This window comes from Cheilinus undulatus, linkage group 23, assembly GCF_018320785.1.
Source record: "Cheilinus undulatus linkage group 23, ASM1832078v1, whole genome shotgun sequence".
Classification (NCBI taxonomy): domain Eukaryota; kingdom Metazoa; phylum Chordata; class Actinopteri; order Labriformes; family Labridae; genus Cheilinus; species Cheilinus undulatus.
This window is the reverse complement of record NC_054887.1, coordinates 13,644,055-13,655,983: the sequence shown is the minus strand read 5'-3', so window position 1 is coordinate 13,655,983 and position 11,929 is coordinate 13,644,055. Positions and strand designations below refer to the sequence as shown.

General features: G+C 37.3%; 1 protein-coding gene across 1 annotated transcript; it reads left to right on the top strand.

Moving 5' to 3' along the window:
- The first annotated feature begins 9,031 nt into the window (after positions 1-9,031).
- On the top strand, positions 9,032-10,633 carry LOC121505789 (E3 ubiquitin-protein ligase TRIM68-like). Its single transcript, XM_041781343.1, has one exon. It carries the CDS (start codon positions 9,032-9,034, stop codon positions 10,631-10,633), a length of 1,602 nt encoding a protein of 533 aa, XP_041637277.1.
- The last annotated feature ends 1,296 nt before the right edge of the window (positions 10,634-11,929 follow it).

The window sequence follows — 11,929 nt, the reverse complement described above, 5'->3', positions numbered from 1 at the left end:
ACTGGTAACAGAAATGCTTGCGATTTACCTTAAAAACTGCAATGATATTAAAAAACTGAATGTGGTAGGCCCAGACATTATTATTAGCCAGTTAGCAGATGACACAGCAGTGTTCTTAAAAGACAGACACCAATATTCCTGTAAAATCAGAAGTTAAATACCTTGGAATTAATCTCACAAAGAACAAAGATTTAAGTCACTCACTGAACATTGAAACTAGAATCAAAGAATGCAAGGCAAAATTGAACTCATGGCTCTAAAGGGACTTATCAATTTTGGGTAGAATTTATTTAACAAAGATGGAAAGTTTATCAAGGGTTATTTACCCATCCTACTCAATTGCCATCCCAAACAAATTAATAAAAAAAAATCAGTAGCATTAATTTAGACTTCATTTGGAAAAATAAACCACACTACATGAAGAAAGGCAATATGGTTAAAGAAACAAAAGATGGAGGCCTAAAAATGATTGACTTTGTCTGTCTCAACGGTACTCTAAAAATAAATTGGCTTAAAATTTGGATGGAGCAAGGTGAATCTTTTTGGTACTGTATCCCAAATCATTTGTTCAGTAAACTAGGTGGACTAAAACTTCTACGTCTCAGACTTCGGCATAGATAAACTACCTGTTAGATTATCAGAGTTCCATAAGCAAGTATTACTGTATTGGAAACTGTTGTATGCTCATAACTTTTCACCACACTCTACTATAATCTGGAATAATAGATACATATTACACAGAAACAGGTCATTGTTTTTTCAAACATGGTTTGAGAAGAACCTGTGGTCTGTTACTGACTTAATGGATGATAATGGAAATGTATTAGATTACGAACATTTTTGCATGAAACAAAAATTTAACCCATCAAAATCAGATTTTATGAAATTACAAAAATCATTGCCCAAAGAATTTGTGTTCCTAACCAAAAACATCATGATACATAAATCTATAGAACCACAGCTCGCTCCACTATCAATCCAAGGTCATTTTATTCTCGACAAGAAATGCAACAACTATTTTATAAGAAAGTCCCTTACTGAAAAAAATGTTGCTTGTAAAAATAACAAAAATGACATTTTGCTTAAATTTGATGAGAATTCAGTCAGTAAGTTAAGAACGATGGATCTAAAATTCCCTATTACCCCTAAAACCAAAGAAACACATTTCAAAATTATGAACAACATTTATCCCTGTAAAGAATTATTAAGACTCTGTTTTAACATTGAAGATAATAAATGCTCTTTCTGTAAAAATGACATCAAAACTATAGACCACATGTTCTTCTCATGTATTATAGTTAATAAGTTTTGGATAGGCATCCATAGGTGGATAAAACAAAAAATTCCATCCTTTCAATCTATCACAGAAGAAAATGTTATATTTGGCATTTTACTTCAAAACAAAAATGCTGAACTCTGTATAAATGTAATTTTATGTCTGGCTAAATTTTTCATACACAAGAAGAGAGCTTTAAGCTCAACCCCTGTTTTTGAATCCTTTTTGAATGAATTCATGTTATACTTGAAGTCATTGCATGTCATGAAGTCTAAAATTGCACTAAAACTGTTGGACAATCTGAAAAACTTTTCCACGGACTGAGAGAACTGATCTAAAACCACACAATTCTCCACATAGCCATGACTTTATTTTTGATGTGGTATACACCCCCTTACTCTTAAACAAGTCTTATCCTCTTGTATTATAAATGCATCTGACTTATTTTATTTTATTTATTTTTGTCAAGATGAACATTGAAGCTTTACAAATGTTTTACTCAAATGTTCCCATGCACTGAATGTTAAGGAACAAAGTATACTTTGCCTTTTGTGTTTTCATGTTTTGTACACTGTACAATTTCAATAAAAGTTGATTTGAATAAAAAAAAGTCTGCCTATTGTAAGCAGACGACTGACGAGACGCAGGGTTTGTCCAATTCTTTCTACAGTCTATGGTTGCGCCCCGGACGTATTAATAACACAGCAGTCCAACGACAGAGGACGGAGATATACGCGGTCTTTTTCACAGAGCTGGTATGACAGGATGTCTTGGCTAACTGGATGCAGTGAGGCAGGTGCTTTATTTTGCTTCCCTTGTCTGCTTTTCCAAACCAAAGGAAGTGATCAAGCGTGGATTCAGACAGGTATGGCGGATTTAAGCATTTTTCTGAGAAAGTAAAAAGGCATGAGCAAGCTAGGAGCCATATGGAAAATGCTATGCGTCTGGGCATGTTTGGGAGAGCTAACATCAGCAGCTCAGCTTGATGAAGGCTACAGGATAGGACTTCGTAAGCATAACGAGGAGGTCGACAAAAATAGGCATGTCCTGTCTAAAATAATAGACTGCATAAAGTTCTGTGGTGCCTTTGAGCTCGCCCTGAGTGGCCATGATGAGAGTGAAAGCTCAGAAAATCCACTGCTATGCTCATCAGCTCAACATCATCATGCAGCAGGTGACATCCCGCATCCCAAAAGTTGGTCAGTTCTTCTCTGACCTGGCTGGATTCTCAGGATTTTTTTCAACATCTCCCAAGAGAACCAGTGTGCTTGACAGAGTGGTGGCACACAGGCTTCCAAGAGCAAGCACAGTAAGGTGGAACTTCCACAGCCGTGCTGTGAATACTGTGTTTGAGCACAAAGATGACCTTCTTCAGTGCTTCGAAACCATCAGGGACTCGGGTGACTTTGATCCTACCACTGTGCGAGAAGCTGGAGGTTTTGTAAGACTCCTGGAGGATGATACATTCTGCTTCTTCCTGGAGCTTTTCCACCACATCCTGCCTCATGTGGACATGCTCTACATCCAACTCCAGAAGAGGTCCATCGACTCAGTCTTTGTCCACAGAGTGACGCAGCATTTCACAGACAACGTGCAGAGGATCAGGTAAATACATTTGTATGTAACAATGTTAAACCCTTATGCATCCTTTCACAAAAATTTCATACTCAGTACTATGGGACAAAAATGTCCAAGTCAAATACTGCAATAAAATTATTATATAATAATACCATTTTCCTCTTACATAGATTGACAATTTTTAAACGATCAGTCCAGATATTAAAAGTTTTGAACTGATCATTCATTTTCAGAGTATTAACTTTTTTTATTAAGTTTAATTCCTAGATTATTTACATTGTATCACTATTGTTTTCTGTGAAAAAAAAAAAAATAAATAAACTGAGTTATTACCCAAACACTTAATGCTAAAGGAAGTATTTAAAACTAATTCAGTCTTTGATGTATTAGTGATGAGTAACAATAATGATTTTATTTCCATCATTAGCTATTTATCTGTGCAGTGTGGGATAAATGAAAAACTCACACTCGCATGTGCACATCACACGACTGTAAGAAAAAAATGTAATTAATGTTAACCATAATGAGTCAACATTTATGAAACTTGATGTGCTCATCTATGTCACATTTTCTGTCTGTTTTCTGGCAACTAAAGTTAATTTTTTTGTCTTCTGGGGCTGGTCAGAGACTCCCTCCCTACTCTCAGTGAAGAGCATCACGGCTGTGTGCCTCAGCAGCAGTTGGCCAAGAAGCGCCACACGCTGGGACCAGATGAACTGCGGAGGATAGCTACAGAGGTGAGATGGAAGCTGAGGCTCTGGTAACACAATGTCCTATGATACTTCTTTGCAACACTTGTAGTTTAGAGCAGTGGTTCTCAACCTTGGGGTCGGGACCCCATTTGGGGTCGCAAGACACTGGGACAGGGTGGCCAGATGCCTTCAAGAAACTAAGAATATTTTTTGCACAATATGAGCCCATTTTTGCTCATTTTTACCCTTTTCTGCCACTACACCAAATTTGCTTCACTTTAACCTGTTTTCATCACTTGTTCTTGCCAATTTTTTGGCCCTTTTAATATATTAATATTACAGTCTTTTCTATTCTATTATAAATACACATTGTCATGGTCATGGACATGACCTGAGTGTGCTGTATAGGTCTTATACAGTGTTAATCATAGTAAGGTGTTATGTGAACAATTGGACAAGACACTTTTATGTAGGTCCTGTATGATATAATCTGTCTTTTTTTATATAGGTTTGTGACACAATCCTGGGCCATGCAAAGGAGAGGTTTGCCTTCACGAAACACCTAATCAGTGCTACACTGCTTGAAGGAGACAGATTCCAGGAGTACTACAGCCAGTTCCCTGAAGCAGCGCTCAACACCACCTTGGAGGCCTATCCAATGCTGAACAAGGGCAAGCTGAAAACTGAGCTGTTGCTCATCTTCAGCAACACAGAGTTCAGGAGTTGCAATGGTGCTGTGGCTCTGTACCAGCTCTTCATGAGCAACAATCTTCAGGATGCCTTCTCAGAGACTGTGGCTCTGCTGAAGATCCTCATCACAACTCCAGTGACCACAGCTGAATCTGAAAGGTGCTTTTCAACGCTGAAGAGAATCAAGACCTTCCTCAGAAACACAATGTTGCAGGATCGTCTCAACGCGTTGGCCATGCTCTCTATGAAAAAGAAACTTGTCAGGCAGACCCCTGATTTTAACCATAGAGTTATTCAGACATTTGTGTGTCTCAAAGACAGAAGGGCAAATCTTACATACAAAAAATAACACGGATGTAGAAGTGACAGAAAGCACCTTGCAAGCTCTGTTATATAGCTCTGATTTTTGCTGGTTTTAACCTCTTAATTGTGAGGATTTGCTATTTTTTCTTTGACATTTAATATTGTAAATAGAAATGTTAGTTGACAGAAGTGGCACTTTAGGCTGAAAGCCTAATGATTTGAATATGTTCTTCTACAAAATATCAGATCTTTCCTGATTTCATCCTCTTAAATCTATGGATTTGCTGTTTTTTCTTTGTTAATTATCATTGTAAATATTTAATGTTAGCAGACAGAAGCACTTTTGGATAAAAGCCTAATGGTTTCAGTCATTTTTTTCAGACAAAGTGACAAGTTTTTGTTGTTTGATCTTATTAAATATGAGGATTTGCTGTTTTTCATTGTCATTTAAGGTTGTTAATATAAATGTTTGCTCACAGAAGCACTTTGGGCTCTAAGCCTGATGGTTTAAAGTGTTTGTCTTTTTTAAACAAAATGTCCAATGTTTGTTGCTTTCCCGTGTATGGATTTACTGTTTATTTTTTTTTTTTTTTTTTTTTTTTTTTTTCATTTTTGATTTAGGTATGTCAATACACATATGTTGTTCCAAACAATTAGCTGGGCAGAAAAAGCACTTGGCACTCTTGAAAGCTGTGAAAATGAAGTATTTCTCTTTAACTTTTGAATTAAAAAATATTTTTGCAAATTTATACACTCTTGATTTGTTAAATGTTTGAAAAGGAGATTTTAAGGGTTTGTGTGTACCAATTATACCTTATCTGGAGCAAATCATATCAAACATGGGGAGGTTGAATTCAAATTCACTAACTGGTAACATTTACCTGCATTCAATTATCTATTTGACTCAGCATTAGTGCTTAGGTGTACCCTAGTAGTGATATATAGTAATTGCATATCAGATGGTTGTGAACATAATGTAAATTAATTCTTGTGTTCTGGCGTTGCCGACTCTGCTTTTTGGTTTGGTAAATTAAGTACGCCCCCCCCCCAAGAGAAAAATTGACCAGCCGCCACTGCTTCCCAGCCATAAAAAGTGACAAATAAAAAAGACTTATCTTAACGCTAGCTCTAAAATACCTCTTATTAGACATGACTGAACCGGATGTGTTGTGATACTATTTCAAATAACCACTGAGGCTGCTGAATGTAGGCGTGGCTTATTTTTTCCCCTTTTAACCATAATTTAAAGAGAAAGGAAATAATTTCCTTCCATAAGTACCTGATGAAACTTATTTCAACCCAAAGAGTACAACCTGGACTATATGTGTAAGTAGTATGAAGTACTTTTACTGTGTACTTTTTGAAGAATCCTCTGTCAAAGTACCGGAAATACTACCATATTCCCCAACTTTGAAGTGGGGGTGTATGTGGACTACCAAGACGGCCTGGTCTCCTTCTACGATGTCGATACAGCAGATCTCATCTACTCTTTCACTGGCTGTTCCTTCAAAGAGAAACTCTTCCCCCTCTTTTGTCCCAGGGATTTTTGTTGTTGGTCCTGGTTTGACTCTGTCCCTCTGATCATCACTCCTGTTATCCAACACTCAAGTTAAATCCATTTTTATCTTGATGTCAGAAAAGCTGTGGATTGATGGCGAGCTGGAGAACATCATTTATTCATCATATTTGTTTCACAATAAAAATGCTTCAAGCCTTAATTAATTAACTATTTAACCAGTCTTAAATACTTTTAGTAGCTTAAAGCAGAAAACCTTAAAGTTAATTGGTAAGAGTCAGAATGTCCTCTAAGGATCACCTGAAAACAGTTCTGGTCTCACTTGTTTATAAGGCTTAGTATCATCTCTTGTTTAAAGAAAATCCAACATCTTTTAGCTTTTGCTAATCTGGTTTGACCATAAAAAAAGAGAGTGGCAACATTTTTCTTTTTTACAATAAAAAGAATAAACAGTCATTTTTCCATTTCTATCATCTATTCCCTAACCTATTCAATTCAGGCATGGACCCAGGGTGGAAAGTAACTGGACATTTATTCAAATTACTGCACTTCAGTAGATTTTTTGGTGATATTTTAGTGTGCCTTATTTATGTGGTAATTTTATAGCAATAGGTGGTAATTATGTTTTAAGTACTGAAGAATAAGGTGATAATCACCTTTTTATAAGTTGCCATTGTACAGAGTAATAACTTATAAATATGGTAATATTAAGGAAGTATTTACCTTGTAATGATGTTTTAATTATCAGGTAATTCTGTGTAATATTTATTCAGTTCTCTCGTAATCAGGTTGTATTTTTACACTAACTCTAACCCCCTAGCCCTAACCCAAAACTTACTTGAACCCTTAGAATTACTTGGAAATTGTTCAGGAAGGACTCACTTGAATTCAGTGGCCAAAATAAAGAAATAACTTGGGAATAATCAAAAATTATCCTCTTATTCCAGAGAAATGACACAGTAAATGCTGTCTGTTTACCAGAGAACTGCTGCAATATTACAATGAATTATTTGATAATTAGTACATTATGACTGGCTATAGAATTTTTTAATATTACTGAGTTATTACTTGGTAAATGCAAGTATTTCTACCATCTTATTCTTGAGAAATTACTGTAATTTCACTTTCTACTATAAAATTACAAGGTAATTAGGACCATCTAAAATAAAGTGCTACCCATTTTTTATTGATTAATTTTTTAAATCATGACTTTGCTTTCACTCAAGTATATTTTGACGAAAGTATTGTATTTTAATACATTTTAAAAGCATGAAGTTCTAAGTTTAAAGATAAACACCAAAAGCCTAAACGTGTGTTTAATCATGAAGTAGTTTGATAACAGTGATATCTCACTCTCTCCTAAACTTGTTGACTCTTTTCTCACAGTCACTTTACTATCACAGAAACACAATATTGATTAGAAATTAAGGACTAGGTTGGGTTTATATCCCGGCGTAGTTAGAGGCGGAGCAGCTTCGACAGACAGGAGGAGAGGAGGGCTTCTGCTTCAAACCCCAGCGAAAGTGAAAGGTGCTCTTCACCGAAGAAGAATATCATCTTAATATCTCCATCCATCCATTATCTACACCTGTTATCCCGCTCAACTAAACTGGATCTAATCTAGACTTGACTTGTCATACAGCGAGGATTTTGCTTCCTACAAAGGTGAGTACAAACTTTAAAATGCTAACGGTATTTGAAATCAAAAGTAAAGCTAGAGTCAGAAATCCCCCTAACTGCTTTCATTTAATCAGGACTGAAATAATCTTTTAACCAACCTTGATTTTGGAATAAAGACTGAATATTTAAAGCAGCTTGGTCTTTATCAGCTGGTTCAAGTTTGACCACCGCAGGTTTTTTGACCAAAATGTGAAATAATCTTAAAAACACTCGACAAGCTTTTTATGAATGGTAATCCTTCAGAATCAAGACTGCAGTGCTCACCACTGGCCAGGCGATGGCAGCAGATGGTTTTATAAAACCACGTGTAACCCTGAAGAGTGCTCTGGGCTTTTCTTTCTCCAGTTTCTGTCTTCAGTAGGAGAAAGCTCGTCTCTGTTTCTGCTCTGTACTTGCTAAAGTTCGTTTATTACTTACATGTGGATAAATCTTTAGGAATGCTGGCAAAGTTTGCGGTGAAACCGTTATCCCCCTAAGACGCTGCATCCTACTTATGACAACATTTTGGCTTTCCTACAGAATTTGATAATTTGAGACAATTGTCCAGAATGTCCATTCACTTTTATGTAATTTCCCTGAAATGTTGGGAGAACTTGCTATGAAATTTCCAGGGAACTTTTTGAGAGGATGATATTGGATGTTTTGAAGGAATTTTTAAAAATTTATTTCATTGGTCATTTTCATGGTAAATATAGGAAAATGGTTGGATATTTTTTGCAAATTTGTTTGAAAATTTTCAGGCAGTTTCATTGAAAATTAGGATTTTTTCCATGGATTTTTATTTGAATTTTGAGTTGACTCATAGGAGTTTGTTGGATATTGTTTTGAAACTTTAAGAAAGTGTAGTGGAAAAATTAGGAAATTGGTATTTCTGATGGAATTTTGTTTTTATTTTTTGGTGAATTTTCGTCATAATTTGAGAATTTCGTTTTGATATTTTCAGGAAATTTTGTGGAAAATTGGGATTTTTTTGTGAAATTTTAATGGAATTTTTGTGAGACTTTCATGGAAATTGGGGAACTTTATTATAGATCAGAGAACAGAACACTGGGACTGTGTACTTAAGCCTACGCTGAAACTGTCTCTGATGGTGCAACACCTTCAAAGTTAGAAGATTAACTCTGTTTTAAGTCAGAACAAGTTCAAGTTTGACTAAGTTCAAACTTTGGCAGGTTGAACTGGTATAACCCATAGATGCACACTATAAAGCACAGTGCTCACTAAACAAAGACTGTTAAGCCTTTCTTGTTTCAGGATGTTACACATTATTGATTGATTTGTCTCTCTATTTCAGAGATGTCGACCACCAGCTGTGAGTTATCTGAGGAGCAGTTTCGCTGCTCCATCTGTCTGGATATGTTCACTGATCCAGTCTCCATACCATGTGGACACAACTTTTGCAAGCGCTGCATCATACGTAACTGGGATGTCAACATGCGGTGTGAATGTCCATTGTGCAAGAAGGCTTTTAACAGAAGACCTGAGCTTTTTGTGAACACGTTCATAGCAGAGATAGCCTCTCAGTTCAGACGCTCTATGAAGAAGACCAGAAGATTCTTGATTCATCGATGTTCCTCTTCTGGAGAGGTTCGTTGTGACATCTGCATCAAAACCAAAGTGAAGGCGCTGAAGTCCTGCCTGACGTGTTTGACCTCCTACTGTAAGACTCACCTGGAGTTTCATCAGAAGATGATCGGACAGACGAAGCATGACCTGATTGATCCAGTAGGAAACCTGGAGGAGAGGATGTGCAAGAACCATCACAGACCTCTGGAGATGTTCTGTAAGACAGATCAGACCTGTATTTGTCTCGGCTGCACTGAATCCAGTCACAAGCTTCATCCCATTCTTCCCTTGATGGAACAATACGAAGAGAAGAAGGCTGAGCTGAGAGAGACAGAGGTTGAAATTCACAAGATGATCGAGGAGAGACGATTGAAGATTCAGACGCTGAAAGATTCAGTGAGGCTCAGCAGAGAAGATGCAGACCGAGAGTTAGCGGAAGGTGTGGCTGTCTTCACTGCTCTGATCCGGTCTGCTGAGGAACGCCTGGTTCAGCTGCTTAACTTCATTGAAGAGAAGCAGAAAACAACAGAGGAAAGAGCTGAAGGCTTCATCAAAGAGCTGGAAGATGAAATCTCCAAACTGATGAAGAGCGCCAACAAGGTCAAGCAGCTTTCACAAACTGAAGACCCCCTCCAGTTCCTCCAAAACCTCCCTTCCTGCCCTGCTCCACCTACCAAAGACTGGACTCAGGTCCACGTTCACTCATCATTTGAAGGGACTGTAAGGAGAGCTGTGGCCGAGCTTGAGGAGAAACTCAGCGAAGAGATGGAGAATCAACGCGAGTCTGAGCTGGAGAGGGTCCAGCAGTACACTGTGGATGTCACTCTGGATCCTAACACTGCAAATCCATCCCTCATCCTGTCTGATGACAGGATACGAGTGCATCATGGCAAACAACAGAATGTTCCAGACAACCCAGAGAGGTTCTCTAAGAGTGCTTGTGTTTTAGGAGAGCAGAGCTTTACAGCAGGAAAGTTTTATTTTGAGGTTGAGGTGACAGGAAAGTCTGAATGGGAATTAGGAGTGGCCCTCGGATCAATGAACAGGAAGGAGGAAATCTTTCCAAGCCGAGAGACAGGCCCTTGGGTTTTGCAGTTGAGGAGTGGAAGTTATTACATAGCTGTCGGAGACGTCTTTGTTTTGAAATCAAAGCCTCGGAGGGTGGGAGTGTTTGTGGATTATGAAGAGGGTCTGGTCTCTTTCTACGATGTAGATACAGCGGCTCTCATCTACTCCTTCACTGACTGTAAATTCAGAGGAAAACTGTACCCGTACTTAAACCCCTTAGGGGACAACCATGCCCTTCTGATCGTCACTCCTGTGATACCATGAGAGGTTACCAACACAGGGTTGATGCTCACCGCCAATGTCAAGCTTGATTATGCCCAATGAGCCTAGCCATGCTAACTTCACTGTGTGCACGATGGCTGAAAATTATTGTTTAAATGACAAATTATTGGTGTGTGTATGATGAGGAAATGTTTTTGTATTTCTTTTTGTGGAGTGAAACTACAGAACAGCATGAATGTGGAGCTTAAGCAAGTCCAGATTATCATAATTATAACTAAAAATAGGTATAAAGAGAGGATGCAATGCAATTTTACTCCATTCCTCTTTGCAAAAGTGCTCAAGCTCTGCCAGGTTGCATGGGGAACTGAACTCCAGGGATCTTCAGTGCCTTAGAAATCTTTTTGTATCCATCCCCTGACTTGTACTTTTCAATAACCTTTTCTTTGAGTTGCTTGGAGTGTTCTTTTGTTTTTGTGGTGTAATGGTAGTCAGGAATGCTGATTAACCAGTGACTGGATCTTCCAAACACCAGTGCCTTACTACAATCACTTGAGACATTCACCACACTCAGGTGATCCCGATTTTACTAGTTGTGAGACTACTGGCACCATTATGCTGGACCTCTGTTAAATTAGGTCGGCCACTTTAAAGGGGATGAATATTTATGCATTTACTTATTTGACATTACATTTCATCTTTGATAAATGTACAGAAATGAGTCATGAACTTATATTTTGGATTGTAAAACATGTTTATAAAGAGATATTTTTCTAATATAGGTCAATAAATATGGATGTAATAAAGCAGAATAATACATTTAACTGATAGTGACATATGGTTGAGGATTTGCATGTCAAGAAAATGTCTTTTTATGGTTTTTACCCATAAGGAAGCTTGATAGTAGCAGTCATTTATTTATGGATAACTGGTGGGAGTAAAGAAGTGTACACTTCCTCCCACTCCTTTGCAGATATGTAAACCAAATTACTGCCATGTATGCACCATGTTGTCTATTTTTTTGTACTATTATTGTTATTTTAAATTATTTTGCTGTCTTAACATAGTCTAATTAAATTACAAACATGTTTGCTGTATTTGCTTGTCACCAGACGATGGCGGCATAGTCTTAGTTTTGGTCCTATAAATGCAAAAATGAGCTTTGGTCTGTGAATTTCATGATTTTTTTTTTTTTGGTCAGGAAACTGTCAATGTGATATGACCTATTTGAAAACATTGTCAGTATAGATATTTGGATTTACATTTGACTGTAAATTTCTCTCAAACATCCAGTATGTTTTAACTAAGAGAGAGATGTTTATGTTAGCTTTCATATTTTAT

What these genes read in the sequence shown, in the direction of transcription:
- LOC121505789 (XM_041781343.1), top strand. Translation starts at nt 9,032, where the DNA reads ATGTCGACCACCAGCTGTGAGTTATCTGAGGAGCAGTTTCGCTGCTCC.